At 43.3% G+C, this 19347-nt stretch overlaps 1 protein-coding gene across 1 annotated transcript in view; it reads left to right on the plus strand.

The window, feature by feature from the left end:
- The first annotated feature begins 15163 nt into the window (after positions 1–15163).
- Positions 15164–19347, plus strand: part of SLC9A7 (solute carrier family 9 member A7) — a 156069-nt gene continuing 151885 nt past the window's right edge. Inside the window, exon 1 of the mRNA XM_030849855.2 lies at positions 15164–15613. Within this exon, the coding sequence (XP_030705715.1) occupies positions 15286–15613 (328 nt within the window). The 5' untranslated portion in view covers positions 15164–15285. The remainder of the gene's footprint in view (positions 15614–19347) is intronic.

The following is a 19347-nucleotide window of genomic DNA, read 5'->3' on the forward strand; positions in this document are numbered from 1 at the left end:
ACCTCCTAAAAGGCAAGAAACCCCCTAAGTAGCTGGGTAGGGCAAAAGAAAAAACCGAGACAAAAGGATAGGGACGGGACCTGCACCAGTGGGAGGGAGCTGTGAAGGAGGAAAGGTTTCTACACACTAGGAAGCCCCTTCTCGGGTGGAGACTGTGGGTGGCGGAGGGGGGGAGCTTCGAAGCTGCGGAGGAGAGTGCAGCAACCGGGGTGTGGAGGGCAAAGCGGGGAGATTCCCGCACAGAGGATTGGTGCCGACCGGCACTCACCAGCCTGAGAGGCTGGTCTGCTCACCCGCCGGGGCGGGCGGGGCTGCGAGCTGAGGCTCAGGCTTTGGTAGGAGCGCAGGGAAAGGACTTCAGTTGGCTGCGTGAACACAGCCTGAAGGGGTTAGTGCACCTCGGCTAGCCGGGATGGAGTTCGAGAAAAGGTCTGGAGCTGCCGAAGAGGCAAGAGACTTTTTCTTCCCTCTTTGTTTCCTGGTGCGTGAGGAGAGGGGATTAAGAACGCTGCTTAAAGGAGGTCCAGAGACGGGCGTGATCCGGGGCTAAAAGTGCTGACCGAAGAGACGGGCAGGAGACGCTAAGGCTACTGCTGCCGCCACCAAGAAGCCTGTGTGCAAGCACAGGCCACTGTCCACACCTGCCTTCTGGGGAGCCTGTGCATCCCGCCTCTTCCAGGGTCCCGGGATCCAGGGACAACTTCCCAGGGAGAACGCACGGTGAGCCTCAGGCTGGTGCAATGTCGTGCCGGCCTCTGCCGCTGCAGGCTCGCCCCGCATTCCATGCCCCTCCCTCCCCCGGCCTGAGTGAGCCAGAGCCCCTGAATCAGCCTCTCCTTTAACCCCGTCCTGTCTGAGCGAAGAACAGACGCCCTCCGGCGACCTACACGCAGAGGCGGGGCCAAATCCAAAGCTGAGCCCCTGGGAGCTGTGAGAACAAAGAAGAGAAAGGGAAATCTCTCCCAGCAGCCTCAGAAGCAGCGGATTAAAGCTCCACAATCAACTTGAAGTACCCTGCATCTGTGGAATACATGAACAGACAACGAATCATCCCAAATTGAGGAGGTGGACTTTGAGAGCAAGATTTATGATTTTTTCCCCTTTCCCTCTTTTTCTGAGTGTGTATATGTATGCTTCTGCGTGAGATTTTGTCTGTATAGCTTTGCTTCCACCATTTGTCCTAGGGTTCTATCCGTCCGTGTTTTTTTTTAATTGTTTTTTCTTAATAATTAATTTTAATAACTTTATTTTATTTTGTCTTCTTTCTTTCTCTCTTTTTTCTTTCTTTCCTTCCTTCCCTCCTTTAGACAACCAACCATCGCAAATTGAAGAGGTGGACTTTGAGAGCAAGATTTATGATTTTTTCCTCTTTTCCTCTTTTTGTGAGTGTGTATGTGTATGCTTCTGTATGAGATTTTGTCTGTATAGATTTGCTTCCACAATTTGTCCTAAGGTTCTATCCATCCGTTTTTTTTTTAATTTTTAAAATTTTTCTCTTAATAATTATGTTGAATTTAATAACTTTATTTTACTTTATCTTCCTTCTTTCTTTCCTTTTTCCTTCCTTCCCTCCTTCCTTGCTTTCTTTCTTTCGTTCTTCCTACTTCTACTAATTCTTTCTCTCTACATTTTCTCCCTTCTATTCTGAGCCGGGTGGATGAAAGGCTCTTGGTGCTCCAGCCAGGAGTCAGTGCTGTGCCTCTGAGGTGGGAGAGCCAACTTCAGGACACTGGTCCACAAGAGACCTCCCAGCTCCACACAATATCAAATGGTGAAAATCTCACAGAGATCTCCATCTCAACACCAGCACCCAGCTTCACTCAACGACCAGCAAGCTACAGTGCTGGACATCCTATGCCAAACAACTAGCAAAACAGGAACACAACCCCACCGATTAGCAGAGAGGCTGCCTAAAATCATAACAAGTCCACAGACACCCCAAAACACACCAACAGACGTGGACCTGCCCACCAGAAAGACAAGATCCAGCTTCATCCACCAGAACACAGGCACTAGTCCCCTCCACCAGGAAGCCTACACAACCCACTGAACCAACCTTAGCCACTGGGGACAGACATCAAAAACAACGGGAACTACGAACCTGCAGCCTGCAAAAAGGAGACCCCAAACACAGTAAGATAAACAAAATGAGAACACAGAAAAACACACAGCAGATGAAGGAGCAAGATAAAAACCCACCAGACCTAACAAATGAAGAGGAAATGGGCAGTCTACCTGAAAAAGAATTCAGAATAATGATAATAAAGATGATCCAAAATCTTGGAAACAGAATAGACAAAATGCAAGAAACATTTAACAAGGACCTCGAAGAACTGAAGATGAAACAAACAACAATGAACAACACAATAAATGAAATGAAAAATACTCTAGATGGGAACAATAGCAGAATAACTGAGGCAGAAGAACGGATAAGTGACCTGGAAGATAAAACAGTGGAAATAACTACTGCAGAGCAGAATTAAAAAAAGATGAAAAGAACTGAGGACAGTCTCAGAGACCTCTGGGACAACATGAAATGGACCAACATTCGAATTATAGGGATTCCAGAAGAAGAAGAGAAAAAGGAAGGGACTGAGATAATATTTGAAGAGATTATAGTTGAAAACTTCCCTAATATGGGAAAGGAAATAGTTAATCAAGTCCAGGAAGCACAGAGAGTCCCATACAGGATAAATCCAAGGAGAAATACGCCAAGACACATATTAATCAAACTGTCAAAAATTAAATACAAAGAAAACATATTAAAAGCAGCAAAGGAAAAACAACAAATAACACACAAGGGAATCCCCATAAGGTTAACAGCTGATCTTTCAGCAGAAACTGTGCAAGCCAGAAGGGAGTGGCAGGACATATTTAAAGTGATGAAGGAGAAAAACGTGCAACCAAGATTACTCTACCCAGCAAGGATCTCATTCAGATTTGATGGAGAAATTAAAACCTTTACAGACAAGCAAAAGCTGAGAGAGTTCAGCACCACCAAACCAGCTTTACAACAAATACTAAAGGAACTTCTCTAGGCAAGAACAAGAGAAGGAAAAGACCTACAATAACAAACACAAAACAATTTAGAAAATGGGAATAAGAACATACATATCGATAATTACCTTAAATGTAAATGGATTAAATGCTCCCACCAAAAGACACAGATTGGCTGAATGGATACAAAAACAAGACCCATATATTTGCTGTCTGCAAGAGACCCACTTCAGACCTAGAGACACATACAGACTGAAAGTAAGGGGATGGAAAAAGATATTCCATGCAAATAGAAATGAAAAAAAGCTGGAGTAGCAATTCTCATATCAGACAAAATAGACTTTAAAATAAAGACTATGAGAAGAGACCAAGAAGGACACTACGTAATGCTCAAGGGATTGATCCAAGAAGAAGATATAACAATTGTAAATATTTATGCACCCAACATAGGAGCACCTCAATACATAAGGCAAATACTAACAGCCATAAAAACGGAAATCGACAGTAACACATTCATAGTAGGGGACTTTAACACCCCATTTTCACCAATGGAGAGATCATCCAAAATGAAAATAAATAAGGAAACACAAGCTTTAAATGATACATTAAACAAGATGGACTTAATTGATGTTTATAGGACATTCCATCCAAAAACAACAGAATACACATTTATTTCAAGTGCTCATGGACTATTCTCCAGGATAGATCATATCTTGGGTCACAAATCAAGCCTTGGAAAATTTAAGAAAATTGAAATTATATCAAGTATGTTTTCTGACCACAATGCTATGAGACTAGATGTCAATTACAGGAAAAGATCTGTAAAAAATACAAACATATGGAGGCTAAACAATACACTACTTAATAACGAAGTGATCACTGAAGAAATGAAAGAGGAAATCAAAAAGTACCTAGAAACAAATGACAATGGAGACACGACAACCCAAAACTTATGGGATGCAGCAAAAACAGTTCTAAGAGGGAAGTTTATAGCAATACAAGCCCACTTTAAGAAACAGGAAATATCTCGAATAAACAACCTAACCTTGCACCTAAAGCACTTAGAGAAAGAAGAACAAAAAAACCCCAAAGTTAGCAGAAGGAAAGAAATCATAAAAATCAGATCAGAAATAAATGAAAAAGAAATGAAGGAAACGATAGCAAAGATCAATAAAACTAAAAGCTGGTTCTTTGAGAAGATAAACAAAATAGATAAACCATTAGCCAGACTCATCAAGAAAAAAAGGGAGAAGACTCAAATCAATAGAATTAGAAATGAAAAAGGAGAAGTAACAACTGACACTGCAGAAATACAAAAGATCATGAGAGATTACTACAAGCAACTCTATGCCAATAAAATGGACAACCTGGAAGAAATGGACAAATTCTTAGAAATGCACAGCCTGCCAAGATTTAATCAGGAAGAAATAGAAAATATGAACAGACCAATCACAAGCACTGAAATTGAAACTGTGATTAAAAATCTTCCAACAAACAAAAGCCCAGGACCAGGTGGCTTCACAGGCGAATTCTATAAAACAATTAGGGAAGAGCTAACACCTATCCTTCTCAAACTCTTCCAAAATATAGCAGAGGGAGGAACACTCCCAAATTCCTTCTACGAGGCCACCATCACCTTGATACCAAAACCAGAAAAAGATGTCAAAAAGAAATAAAACTACAGGCCAATATCACTGATGAACAGAGATGCAAAAATCCTCAACAAAATACTAGCAAACACAATCCAACAGCACATTAAAAGGATCATACACCATGATCAAGTGGGGTTTATTCCTGGAATTCAAGGATTCTTCAATATACGCAAATCAATCAACATGATACACCATCTTAACAAACTGAAGGAGAAAAGTCATATGATCATCTCAATAGATGCAGAGAAAGCTTTTGACAAAATTCAATACCCATTTATGATAAAAGCCCTGCAGAAAGTAGGCATAGAGGGAACTTTCCTCAACATAATAAAGCCCATATATGACAAACCCACATCTAACATCATCCTCAATGTTGAAAAACTGAAAGCATTTCCACTAAGATCAGCAACAAGACAAGGTTGCCCACTCTCACCACTCTTATGCAACATAGTTTTAGAAGTTTTAGCCACATCAATCAGAGAAGAAAAGGAAATAAAAGGAATCCCAATCAGAAAAGAAGAAGTAAAGCTGTCACTGTTTGCAGATGACATGATACTATACATAGAGAATCCTAAAGCTGCTACCAGAAAACTACTAGAACTAATCAATGAATTTGGTAAAGTTGCAGGATACAAAATTAATGCACAGAAATCTCTGGCATTCCTATACACTAATGATGAAAAATCTGAAAGTGAAATCAAGAAATCACTCCTATTTACCTTTGCAACAAAAAGAATAAAATATCTAGGGATAAACCTACCTAAGGAGACAAAAACCTGTATGCAGAAAATTATAAGACACTGATGAAAGAAATTAAAGATGATACAAATAGATGGAGAGATATACCATGTTCTTGGATTGGAAGAATCAACATTGTGAAAATGACTCTACTACCCAAAGCAATCTACAGATTCAATGCAATCCCTATCAAACTACCACTGGCATTTTTCACAGAAGTAGAACAAAAAATTTCCCAATTTGTATGGAAACACAAAAGACCCCGAATAGCCAAAGCAATCTTGAGAACGAAAAGCGGAACTGGAAGAATCAGGCTCCCTGACTTCAGGCTATACTACAGAGCTACAGTAATCAAGACAGTATGGTACTGGCACAAAAACAGAAATATAGATCAACAGAACAGGATAGAAAGCCCAAAGATAAACCCACACACATATGGTCACCTTGTATTTTATATAGGAGGCAGGAATGTACAGTGGAGAAAGGACAGCCTCTTCAATAAGTGGTGCTGGGAAAACTGGACAGGTACATGTAAAAGTATGAGAGTAGATCACTCCCTAACACCATACACAAAAATAAGCTCAAAATGGATTAAAGACCTAAATGTAAGGCCAGAAACCATCAAACTCTTAGAGGAAAACTTAGGCAGAACACTCTATGACATAAATCACAGCAAGGTCCTTTTTGGCCCACCTCCTAGAGAAATGGAAATAAAAACAAAAATAAAGAAATGGGACCTAATGAAACTTCAAAGCTTTTGCACAGCAAAGGAAACCATAAACAGGACAAAAAGACAACCCTCAGAATGGGAGAAAATATTTGCAAATGAAGCAACTGACAAAGGATTAATCTCCAAAATTTGCAAGCAGCTCATGCAGCTCAATATCAAAAAAACAAAAAAACCAATCAAAAAATGGGCAGAAGACCTAAATAGACATTTCTCCAAAGAAGATATGCAGACTGCCAACAAACACATAAAAGAGTGCTCAACATCATTAATCATTAGAGAAATGCGAATCAAAACTACAATGAGGTATCGTCTCACACCAGTCAGAATGGCCATCATCAAAAAATCTAGAAACAATAAATGCTGGAGAGGGTGTGTAGAAAAGGGAACACTCTTGCACTGCTGGTGGGAATGTGAATTGGTACAGCCACTATGGAGAACAGTATGGAGGTTCCTTAAAAATCTACAAATAGAACTACCATATGACCCAGCAATCCCACTACTGGGCATATACCCCGAGAAAACCGTAATTCAAAAAGAGTCATGTACCAAAATGTTCATTGCAGCTCTATTTACAATAGCCCGGAGATGGAAACAACCTAAGTGCCCATCATAGGATGAATGGATAAAGAAGATGTGGCACATATATACAATGGAATATTACTCAGCCATAAAAAGAAACGAAATTGACCTATTTGTAATGAGGTGGATAGACCTAGAGTCTGTCATACAGAGTGAAGTAAGTCAGAAAGAGAAAGACAAATACCGTATGCTAACACATATATATGGAATTTAAGGGAAAAAAAATGTCATGAAGAACCTAGGGGTAAGACGGGAATAAAGACACAGACCTATTAGAGAATGGACTTGAGGATATGGCGAGGGGGAAGGGTGAGTTGTGACAAAGCGAGAGAGCCATGGACATATATACACTACCAAACCTAAGGTAGGTAGCTGCTGGGAAGCAGCCGCATAGCACAGGGAGATCAGCCCGTTGCTTTATGACCGCCTGGAGGGGTGGGATAGGGAGGGTGGGAGGGAGGGAGACGCAAGAGGGAAGAGATATGGTAACATGTGTATATGTATAACTTATTCACTTTGTTATAAAGCAGAAACTTACACACCATTGTAAAACAATTATACCCCAATAAAGATGTTTAAAAAAATAAAAGGGAGACAAGAAAGTCAAAGGAGGAATTAGGAGATGTGGCAATGGAAGTAAGATGCTACACTGCTCATTTTGAAGACGGAGGAAAAGACCATGAGGCAGGTAATGAAGCTCCATTAGCTGGAAGAGGCAAGGAAATGGATTTTCCCCTTGAGCCTCCAAAAGGAACCAGCCTTGCTGAATTTCGCCCAGTGAATTTAGCCCAGTGAAACTGATTGCAGACTTTTGTTCCATGTGCACTTAAAGATAATGTATATTCTGCTGTTGTTGGGTGGAGCATTCCATAAATGTCAATTACGTCCAGTTGGTTGATTCTGTTGGTCAGATCTTCTGTATCCTTGCAGATTTTCTGTCTATTAGTTCTATCTATTACAGAAAGAGGAGTATTGAAATCTCCAACTCTAATTGTGGACATGTTTATTTCTCCTTTCAGTTCTGTCATCTTTTGCCTCATGTATTTTAAAGCTCTGGTATTTGATGCACACACATAGCTAGAACTGTGTGGTAGGCAGTCCCTAAGAAGGTGCGTCCAAATGAACTAACCTGTTGATGTTCATGCCTTTGTAATATCCTCCCATTGAGCAGGGGCAGGACCAGGGACTTGCTTCTAATGGGTAGAATATGGCAAATGTTATGGTATGTCACTCTCTTGATTGTCATGTTATATGGCAAAGATGATGAAATGTCACTCCCATAATTATTTCACATTATGTAAGACTCCATTTTAGCAAACTGGAGTGAGAGATTATCTTTGTTGGACTGATGAAGTAAGCAGCCATGTTGAGGAAACCCACATGGCAAGGAGCTTCAGCTAGCCTCTAGGAACTGCAGGTGGCCTCTCATATCTGAGGGTGGCTTCCAAAGGACAGCCAAGAAAAATCTAGGGCCCTTAGTTAGTTATACTGCTGCAAGGAAATGAATTCTTCCCCAAACCTGGATGAGTTTGGAAGGGGATTTTTCCCCAGTCAAGCTTATGATAAGACTGTATCCTTAACTGATACCTAGATTGCAGGCACCTGAAGCAGAGAACCTAGTTAAGCTGTGCCCTGATTTCTGACCTACAAAAACTGTCAGATAACAGATGTGCATTGTTTTAAGTCCCTCAGTTTGTGGGTAATTTGTTACACAGCAATAGAAAACTAGTGCAGATTGTAATGTCTTCTTGGTGCGTAGATCAGTTATTGTTATGTAATGTCCCTCTTCATTCCGAGTAATTTTCTTTGCTGGGAAGTCTAAGTCTGATATTAATAAAGTCACTCCAGCTTTCTGTTATTCATGTTTACATGGTATACATGTTTCTATCCTTTTACTTTAAACCTACCTATGTCAGGATATTTGAAGTGAACTTCTTCCTTTCTTTTTTGAATGACAAAGTCAGGTTTATTGCCCTGGGTTAAACCAGTGGAGAAAGGATGTGGGGAGGGGGAGGGTGGACACAGGAAGTGGCTGAAGGCATCCTCATGGCCTTGGCCTGTGTGGAGTCCTCAGCACTCTGGGAAGCCAACCAGTGTACTTCGGACCTGCTGATCACTTGCTCACGGGCCAGGCCCCCACTAAAGTTCAAGGCGCAACCCAAGGCTCTGCCTAGCAAGCCCCCTCCTCCGTATGGAGTTACCTGCATAAGTCTGAGCACAGAGGAGGGGGCTGTGGTGATGGCCTCTACTGGGGCAGCATCCTTAGGAAGGTGTCTTGGTGGAGGAGAAGGCTGCCACCTTCTTGGTGAGGGTCTTCAGCAGTGCCAGGTTCTCGGGCAGGCTGGTGCTGGCTTTCATCACATCATGTTTGATGTTCTTCCAGATCCTGACCGCTAGGTTTTACTCAAGCTTTTGCTGCTGCACCATGCTTGCCTTCTTGGGTGTGATAAACCAATGGCCCTTCCTCGGGCCCGATTCCACTCCAAGGCTGCCACTGTCTTGCTCTTTGCTGGCTTCTGCACTTGAAGTGAGTTTCTAGGCACTTGTTTTGGGGTCTTGTTTTTTATCCATTATGACATTCTCTCTTAATTGATTTGTATAGACCATTTACATTTAATGTAGTTATTGATATGTTTGGATTTATGTCTACCATTTTATTATTTGTTTTCTTTTGTTCTGTCTGATTTTTGTTCCTCCATTTCCCCTTTTCTGCCTATTTTTAGATTCCTTTGAACACGTTTTAGTATTCCATTTAATTCACCTATTGTGTTATTAAAATTTTTATCTCTTTGTATATTCTAGGGAATACAACATACATACTTAAGTTTTTACAGTCTACCTAGAATCAATATTTTACCAATTCAAGTGGAATATAGAAACCATACTAACATATAGGTACCTTTATCCCCCTAGCCCTTTATGTTATGGTTGTTTGTGTATTACATCTACATATATTGAAAATCCCATTAGATCATGTTATAATTTTTGTTTTCAAAAAGCCTATTTTAAAGAACTATTATAAAGAGAAGAACTTCTCTTAACCATCCTTTTATAGCAGGTCTGCTGTCAATGGATTCTCTCAGTTTTCCTGCTTTGGAGAATGTCTTTATTTCACTGTTATTCCTGAAAGCTATTTTTGCTGGATATATTATTTGGGGTTGACAGTTCTTTTGGCACTTTAAAAATGTTGTGCACTTCCTTATGACCACCTTGGTTTCTGATGAGAAATCCATAATCATTTGAATTGTCATTATTCTAAATGTAATTTGTTATTTTTCTGCTTTCAATGTATTTTCTTTGTCTTTCTTTTCAACAGTTTGAATACAATATGTGTGGACATTGGTTCTTTTGAGTTTTCCCTGTTGGGACTTTGCTGGGGTTCTTGAATCTGCAGGTTTATTTCTTTTGCTAACTTTGGAATGTTTTTAGTTATTATATGCTCACATATTTTTTTTTTCTGTATCACACTCTTTTTCCTGTCCTGGGACTCCAAACACGTGAATATTAGACCTTTTGTTATTATCCTCCAGGTTTTTGTGGCTATATTAATTTATTTCTCAATTTTTCCTCTGTTGTTCAATTTGGATAATTTCTATTGATCTGTCTTCAAATTTACTGACTCATCTTCATTCTGCTACTGAGCCCATTTAGTCACCTTTAAAATTTCAGTTATTATATTTTTTAGTTATAACATTTCAGTTTGGTTCTTCCCTTATTGTTTACTCCTTTGCTGAGATTTTCTGTCTTTATATTCATTTCAAGACTGTTTGCTTTAAATTGTTGGAGCGTTTTTACACCTGATCTTAGCCAAAAAGTGGAGAAGCGATTGTTGGAGTATTTTTAAAATAGCTGCTTTAAAGTCTTTTTTAGATAATTCCAATAGCTATGTCATGTGTCATCTCAGCACTGGTGTCTATTGAACGCCTTTTCAATAGGCAATCAATAGTTGAGATTCTTAAGGTTCTTCATGTGCCAAATAATTTTGGGCTGTAGTCTGGACATTTAAAATATTATGTTACGGGGCTTTATATCTTGTTTTAATCGCATGGAGGAATATTCATATTTTTGTTTTAGCTTATAGTCAACTTGGTAGGGTCCAGATCGTAAGTTCTGACCTGCCTTTTGTGGATCATGGCTCCAGAGTCAATTCAGTTTTCAAAAGTTTTACAGTGCTATTTAGATCTGTCCCACATGTGTTTTAACCAGTGGCTAGTCTAGGATCTGGGTGGCGATCTGTTTCTTAGTTCAGTTACCACAGTCTTTGGTATGCTATGTAAGATCAGATCCACATGCAGGTTGGGGTGAATCTAGGAGCTCATAAAACAATGTGATAGGGTTGTTTTCCTAAGCAACTCCCTCTGCATAATCTCCTTGTTACTTTGCTACTCCTTGGAGTCCCCCTTTTCAATTCTTTGGCAAGAAATCTGAGTCTTTATTTACTCCTCTCTGCCGTGCACTTCCTGCAACTTCACTCATGTCTGGGGCCAAGTAGTAGGAGGGCAGAGAGAGAAAAAATATATATAAATAGGGTGTTGCCCCACTGGTTTGGGACCATAGCTACTCCAATCAGAGGAAAGATCTCCCCTCCCTTGTCATTTTAGGCACTTGAGAGCACTGCTCCCTCCATTGTCATGGTTGACTCAGCTGTCATAGGGGGATTGCCTATTGGCTAGGGTGTGAGAGATTGGAGAAAAGAAAAAATGGTACTTCCCTATTTTCTCTGAACATTAGGAGATCTATTTCTCGCTCGTCCTGTTGTGCTTTCTGTCCATGTCAATGCCCCTTACTGGGTTTTGGGCTGCCTTGAGTCCAGTCCGGTGGCTACTGGAGGGAAAAAAATTGTAAACTCGCTGCCAGTTGTTTTACTTCAAATTTGGGTGTTTTTCCTCAAATCACCTGGTACAATGTATTTTTTAGAGTCCTCAAATAGCTGCTCCATGCATTCTGTTCAGGTTTTATAGTTGCATTCAGTGGGAGAGAATGGGTTGAGTGTGATTATTCTGTGTTAACTGGAATCAGAACCCTTGTATCATATACATTAGTTTTCATATATAAATATATATAGATAATGGAGTGTTTTCTTTGGTGTATATTTGTGAATAGCTGGGACTAATCTTTTCATACTCTACCTGAGGCAACCACTTTATACTATAAATACTCTTCTGGTTATCTATTGCTATGGGAGAAATCACCCTCAAACTTAGTAGCTTAAAATAACATAAATTATGTTATTATTATCTCATAGATTCAGGTATTGATTAGGCTCAGCTAGGTGGTTCTTCCTTGTGGGGGGCAGTCTCTCATATGTTTACAGTAAAATGGTATCTGGGAATGAAATATCTGAAGGCTCACTCATTCATGTGTGTGGCATTTGGTCTGGGAACATTCAAAAAGTTTGGCTTCTGTGGTGTCTGTCTCTACTGCTATGTGGTCTCTCCATGGTTTCTCCAGCATGGAACCTTCAAGATTTCTTTTTTTCCCAGCTTTATTGAGGTATGATTGACATATAACATTGTGTTAGTTTAACGAATACAACATGTTGATTTGATACACATATATATTGCAATATGATTACCACCATAGCATTAGCTAATGCCTCCATACTGTCACATAATTACCATTTCTTTTTTTGTGGTGAGAACACTTAAGCTCTACCCTTTTAGCAACTTTCAAGTATATAGTACAGTATTATTATCTATAATCACCATGCTGTACATTAGATTCCCAGAACTTGTTTATCTTATAACTGGAAGTATGTACTCTTTGACCAACATCTCTCCATCTCTTCCACCCCCAGCCCCTGGTAACTACCACTCTACTCTCTGTTTCTATCAATTTGGTTTTTTTAGATACTACATATAAGTAAGATCATACAGTATTTGTTTTTCTGTCTGACTTATTTCAGTTAGCATAACACCCTCAAGGTCCATCCATGCTGTTGCAAATGGCAGGATTTCCTTCTTTCTCATGGCTGAATAATATTCCACAGTGTATGTATATACCACGTCTTCTTTATCCATTCATCTGTTGACAGACACCTAAGTTGTTTCTATATCTTGGCTATTGTGAGTAATGCTGCAATGAACATGGGAGCACAGATATCTCGATGAGATCCTGATTTCAATTTCTTTGGATATATACCCAGGAGTGGGATTGCTGGATCATATGATAGTCCTATTTTTAGTTTTTTGAGGACCCTCAGTACTGTTTTTCATAGTAGCAGCACCAATTTACATTCCCACCAACAGTGCACAAGGGTTCCCTTTTCTCCACATCCTCACCAGCAATAATTATCTCTTGTCTTTTTGATAATAGCCATTCTGACAGGTGTGAGGTGATATCTCATTATGGTCTAGATTTCTTACATGGAAGCTCAGGGCTCCAAAGTGAGTGGAGAGCAAGAGCATTAAGAGTGAGCCAGGGGCTTCTCTGGTGGCGCAGTGGTTGAGAGTCCGCCTGCCGATGCAGGGGACACGGGTTCGTGCCCCGGTCCGGGAAGACCCCACATGCTGCGGAGCGGCTGGGCCCGTGAGCCATGGCCGCTGAGCCTGTACGTCCGGAGCCTGTGCTCTGCAACGGGAGAGGCCACAACAGTGAGAGGCCCGCGTACCGCAAAAAAAAAAAAAAAAGAGTGAGCCAGGCAGGAACCCGATTGCCTTTTACGACGTAGCTTTACAAGTTACCACATTCTATTCTTTGAGGCAGTAAGGGTCTACCGAGGTTCAAGGGGGGGTGAACATAGCTGCCACCTCTTAATGCAGGAGTGGCAAAGTTATGGAAGAGCATGTGGGATTGGAAACCCGGTTTCTGGCGCTTTTGGAAAACACGATCTGCCGTAAGTACTAAGAAATCTGTACTTTTTCGGCAGGCGGACTCTCAACCACTGCGCCACCAGGGAAGTCCAGAAATCTGTACTTTTAAGGTAGCTCTTGAGTTGTCCTCAGTGTTACCTATAGAGAGAAGCTTTTCCCTTGACTTTTGGGAATCTAAGAGGCTGTGATATTAAATATTATGCTCAGTGAACATGGCTTTTAGTGACTCTCCAGAAATTAGATTTTCAGCAAACATGGCTTTTAGTGAGTCTCCAGAACTTAGATCAAGTTTTCCCATTGGTTAACTTTCTCTGTGACTATCCACATTTTTAGTGTTTGCAGTTTCATTGGGAAGCTGCATGGAACTTCAAGGTATATTGATTTTGTAGGGGCTGTGTGACAGTCTGGAAGAACAGGGAGAGATGCTAGCTAAAATCTAGATGAAGAGATTCTCCTGCTGCAAAGAAGGTACTGGGCAGCCTTGGCAGCGTGCTCACCTAGAGGGGAACCAGGAAGTCTGGTTCACATATCTTTCCTACCTAATACCATCTCTACCCTATTACTACTCCTTTTAGTTAAGCATTGCTCTCTTCAATGAATTCTCTTAAAAATGCAGACTCCTCTGGGAGACAAAACTTGGACAGTTGGTACGGATTTCAGAGTGGTTCAGTAAACGCTTATGAGCACAGTGCTAGGCGCTGGGAATTCAGTGATCAACTCAATCTCTCTTTTCTTCCTTGACCAGAGGAACAAGGTAGATTGAAAATTCTTGTTCCTGAGGATTTGTTCCAAGAGGCTTTATCATTTAGAGTCCACTTTACGATTTTTTTCCAGACCTGGGCCCGGTCTTAAGAATCACCAAAAACTCCCTGGGCTACCAACAGGTCAACATAAAAGGGCCACTAGGGTAATTGCCCCTCCCCAACCACCTGCTGCTTATCTACCTGGAATGGCAAGTGTCCAGTTCCTTCTGGTTCAACCCGCTTCCCCCTGAGGGTTAGTTACACAGTCCAGAATAAGAAGTCAGTCTACTTGCCAAGTGGTAAAGGTGCTATTTTAACGCTCTTCCCTCATTTCAATCCCTTATCGGTCCTCACTTTGGGTCAGGCTAAAGCCGAGGTTTGAATGAAGCCTGGCGGATTCTGGGAAGCCATGAATGCTGGAAGGCACTCTGAGAGACGTGGGAAGAGAGGTGTAGGGGGTAACGTGGCTTCGAGGCTCCTCGGCTTCTCCAGAGTCCCCACTTTACTGGGCCCAGGGCGGCTACACACTGGCCGGAGATCAAATACTTCGAGTGGTCCCAGACACAGGACTCGAGACCGCACATCCAAGAGGATGCTCCTGCCAGGCACGGGCGACCTCTGGCGTCCCGTTTACGAAGCGCGGCGGCGAGTGCCCAGGAAGTGGCCCCGCGAGCCCAGACGGCCTGGCCAGGTACGCCGGGACCAGGCGAGGAGCGCAGAAGGCGAGGGCCAGCGGTCCTGCCCGCAGGCTGGAAGGCGACCGGCGACCCCGCTGGGGAGGCGACGGGGCGGGCCCGCGGCGCGGCCAGGGGCCGGACAGGTGCGCGGGCGGGGGGCGGTGCTTGGGGATCCTGCGCACTGCGCGCGCCCCTCCCCCAGCGCGGCTCCCGGCGCGGCCCCGGCCCCGGCGCGAGCGGGAGGAGGAGCTGCGGCTTCAGCGGCCACTCGGGCAGGTCGGCGGCGCCACGGGAAGCCGCCGACGGCGCGGGCTGCCTGTCCCAGCGCGCAGGAGGCGCGCGGGCGGCGCTGGGGCCATGGAGCCTGGTGACGCGGCACGCCTCGGCCCGGAGCGGGTGGTTCGGGCGCTGCCACCGCGGCTGCTGCTGCTGCCGCTGCTCCCGCTGCTGCTGGGTCGGGGGCTGCGCGCGGCGGCCTCGGCCTCCTCCTCTGGGGCGGCGGCCGAGGACAGCAGCGCCATGGAGGAGCTCGCCACGGAGAAGGAGGCGGAGGAGAGCCACCGGCAGGACAGCGTGAGCCTGCTCACCTTCATCCTGCTGCTCACGCTCACCATCCTCACCATCTGGCTCTTCAAGCACCGCCGGGTGCGCTTCCTGCACGAGACCGGGCTGGCCATGATCTACGGTGAGCACCCTGCACCCGCGCCCACCGTCCCCGACTCCCCTCGGCCGCCCGGGCTGCTGCGCTCCCCCCCGCCCCCCGTCGTCGCCTTGTGCTCCCCCTTCACTTGCCGACGTGTTTCGTTTCTTTTCCGTTTCCCGCTGCGACGGTCTTGGTTCCCAAGGTCAACTGTCTGCATTTTCGGGCTCCCTATTACCATGAAAGAGAATTCCACTCCATTTCGACGTTTCTTCAAGGGGAACCGGGAAAATGAAAGGCACCGGGGTGGCCTGGTTCTGTCCGATCGGTTCTGTCTCAGCTTTGCCCCCTCTCGCGCCCCCGCCCCAGTTCAGCTCCACAGGGTGTGTGCGGTGGCGGGAGGTGGGTGACCTCCCAGGAACCGCACCGCCCCAGTAAGCAGGCCACCGTGAGGGTGGGGCGAGGACTGAGCGTTCCTCGGCTTGGGTTGCGGCTGACGGGGCTTGGTGGATGCCGCCGCGTCCATGGTCAACCTGGGTGGGCGCCCACTTCTGACATCTGTGTTCCCGGATCTCTTGTGAATAAAGTCGAAGCTTGAAGCACTGTGAAAGGTGAGCGTGGTCCAGGACTTAAGAGTGGTGCACCGCCATGGCGGGCCTAGTCGGGGAGATGGGCACGCCTCCCACTCTTATGTCCAGGTGGGAAGTTTTACCCAGTTACTTGCCTTCTCTAAGCTAAGAGGAGCTTTCCTATTCCTCAGATTGTAAGAAGGACACGACTTCGAAGATACATTTAAGGGTGTATGAAGAGGAAAAGTAGTGGTTTTAATTCTGGAGTCAGCCTTCTTTTGTTGTGAAAGGTGGGCTAATGCCACCATCCTTTTCTGGATTTAATGGCACACGGTGTTTTACATGCACAGTGGTCAGCACAAATCTTCCGTTACTACATGGATGTCAGCCACAATCTGAATCATCCCTCTTCCCCCCGCCATGCCCCCACTCCGCCCCCACCCCCGCCCACCATGACATGACTCCAAACTGGAACCAAGTATTCTCTTTTTGAATTTAATTCAGTGGAGTTAAGGCCCGGGTTGGCATCCTCATGTGAAATAGATGAGCCCACTTCACGACTGTTCTCAGTAGGGAACATTTGACTTCATCACTTATACTGGAGGGATCTCTCCACTCAATTTCCATTCAGGATTCCCTGATAGAGAATGGAAAGCAGACACCTTAATCTTTAATGTGACAATTACCCTTGGCCCTGGGCCTTGCTTCTCATGGTTCTTGACTGTTGACAGCCCAGGCTCATGGCCACCAAGGTTATGAAGTGCTGTCAGGGAGCCCTCTAGTTTTAAAGAGGTAGTGGCCTAAACAGGACTTGAGTTGAAACAGGACCAGATCTAAAACTGAGTTTGGTTATTGCAAATTATAGGTGTGAACACAAACCTGGCCATTCTTTAGCTTTGTGGTTTGTGTCAGTCGGTGACGACTGATGCCCAGGCTGCAGGTAAGCTCGAAGGTTTCCTGAGCAGGTAGCAGAGTGGGGAGTTGAAGCATGTTGTCATTTCAGGCGATTGACTCTGCCATAGTGCAAATGAACGTTGCCTTTATATGTATATAGATAGCCATGAAAATATTTTTATTTTATAGCCCTTAGATCCAATTCATTAAAGTACAGTGTGAAATACTTTTAGAAGGTAGATCTGACAGGCTCATAAATACATGCTCAAGTGCATGGAAATGGGATTTAAAAATGGATTTTCTGAGGAGTACTTCATGTTCTTAGCAGCTCAGTCACCTTTATCTTAAGGCTTGAAAACAACAGTGGAATTTTCCTTTGTGGATATGTACTTTTTAAACTCATCTCAATCTTTTAGTCATTGGGATTGTGCTACCAGTGTACTGTTTCATTTTGTCTTGCGGAAATCTGGTTTAATTGATGATGTTCAGAAAAGGCAACATCCTCTCATAGCATTCTCTGTAATTTTGTTCTGTGTCTTTGGGTTTTTTAATCTTCCTTTGAAATGCATTAAGAAATTTGTTTGTCAATGTGAGATGTCCTAGGTTCTGCCAAATATTAATATTTTGGTGTGGGTTGCCTATAATTGAGAGAAAATATTTCTCTTTTTCTCAGGGATATTTAGTCTACTGTTTCAAGTCTCCCCCGCCCCCAATTCTGAATTCTAATGTCATTTGATAAGCTAACTAGCCAATGTATACTTAGACTATTGGGATAGGGATTCTGATTAAAATTCGGTATGAAAATCTTTGAATACTTATGTGAATGCAGTGCAAATTTCAGGACTTCTCTTTCTTAATAGTAAGAAATCAGATTTCATTTCTTGATATCAATAGAGGAAATGAGTAACTGTCCTGTTGCCTCTGAGTAATAAAGGACAAAAAGATCTAAGGAAACATTTGTTAAGTATCAGCTGTGTGCTGGGTGCCCAACTTAATTTATGGAGGTGACCAATTTAACTTTTAAATGTTGGTAAGTTTTCATGAGTGAAAAGAGTTCAGCTGCGAATTTCAATTCTTTACTTTGAAATTTAAAAAATCTAATTCCTGCCACTTTAAAAATATTTAAGTGGTACTTTGAGAGGGAAGGCTTTAATATTTAAAATAAGTTGTGATATATACATATATGATACAATGTATTAATATATAGTAATATATTAAAATGTGATAATATATGTATTTGCTGGTGTAGTTGTAAAATATCTCTGGAAGGACATGCAATAGACTAGTACCATTGGTTTCCTTGTGGGGGAGGAACTAGGTGGGTGGGACATAGGGGTGGGAGGGAGACATCACTTTATACCCTTTTGTGCTTTCTTTTTAACTTTGGAAGTGGAATCACCTAATAGCATGTCCATGCCTCCATTCTGTGGCATTGTTGTGGCATTTTAAGATGCTCCTCAAATCACCCAGTTTGATGCCCGCTTCTCCCTATTCAAATCACATTGTTATCAATTTTCTGTGATCTTTCAATTGTTGACTACCCATGAAACTTTTGGAACCCTGTGTTTGGAAGGGAGACAAGACAGGGAAAGGGGAAGCGATTTTCCCTCCTCTTCCTCGCTCCTTTTATCCCACTATCTCCCCAAAAGAGTTGATGTTACTTTAGGAGCGGTGTGTACAGATAGATCCCAAAGGACCTAAGGACAAGAAGAGACATGCTGTGAATGCTTAGCATTTAAATTGAAAGGAATTCCCCTACTCACCAAGGGACAGTTAGAAGCACTCCTCCTCCCTGGCCACTGGTCCAGGCAGCTACAAGGGAAGGTGACGAAAGACTAGACTCTCCAGGGACGTTGAAGGCAGCCCCCAGACCCTGCGATGGGAGCTGCAGGGCAGTGGATAAGGTGCTTGCCTGGCACCAGTCTAACCTGTTTTGTCAGGGCAGGGAGCTCCCAGCTGTCTGGCTCGGTACATGATTGAGTGCCGTCCTGAAGTTACCAAGCCCCGCATGTCTGTGCAGCAGAAACAGCGAGTGTTTGAGGCAGGGAAAGGTGTCATAAACAGACTGTGTCAGTTAATTGTGGTTCTCTCTCGTGTGTACAGTGGTTCCACTTCCCCCATAATGTTTTTGTGACAACTGATATGGGTCCAGAATATCTAACTTTGCCATGCTAGCCCACTGCCTGCTTCTGGCTTCCCCCTCCTCCACGCCTGTCAACTTTCCAAGTACATGTTGGTCAGCCCCTCCAGGTTCTGTGGACGGTGGGCTCATTGTTGTTTTGTTGAAGCTGAATTCCTAAGCACAGGCTGAGGGTG

This window comes from Globicephala melas, chromosome X, assembly GCF_963455315.2.
Source record: "Globicephala melas chromosome X, mGloMel1.2, whole genome shotgun sequence".
NCBI classification, from domain to species: Eukaryota; Metazoa; Chordata; class Mammalia; order Artiodactyla; family Delphinidae; genus Globicephala; species Globicephala melas.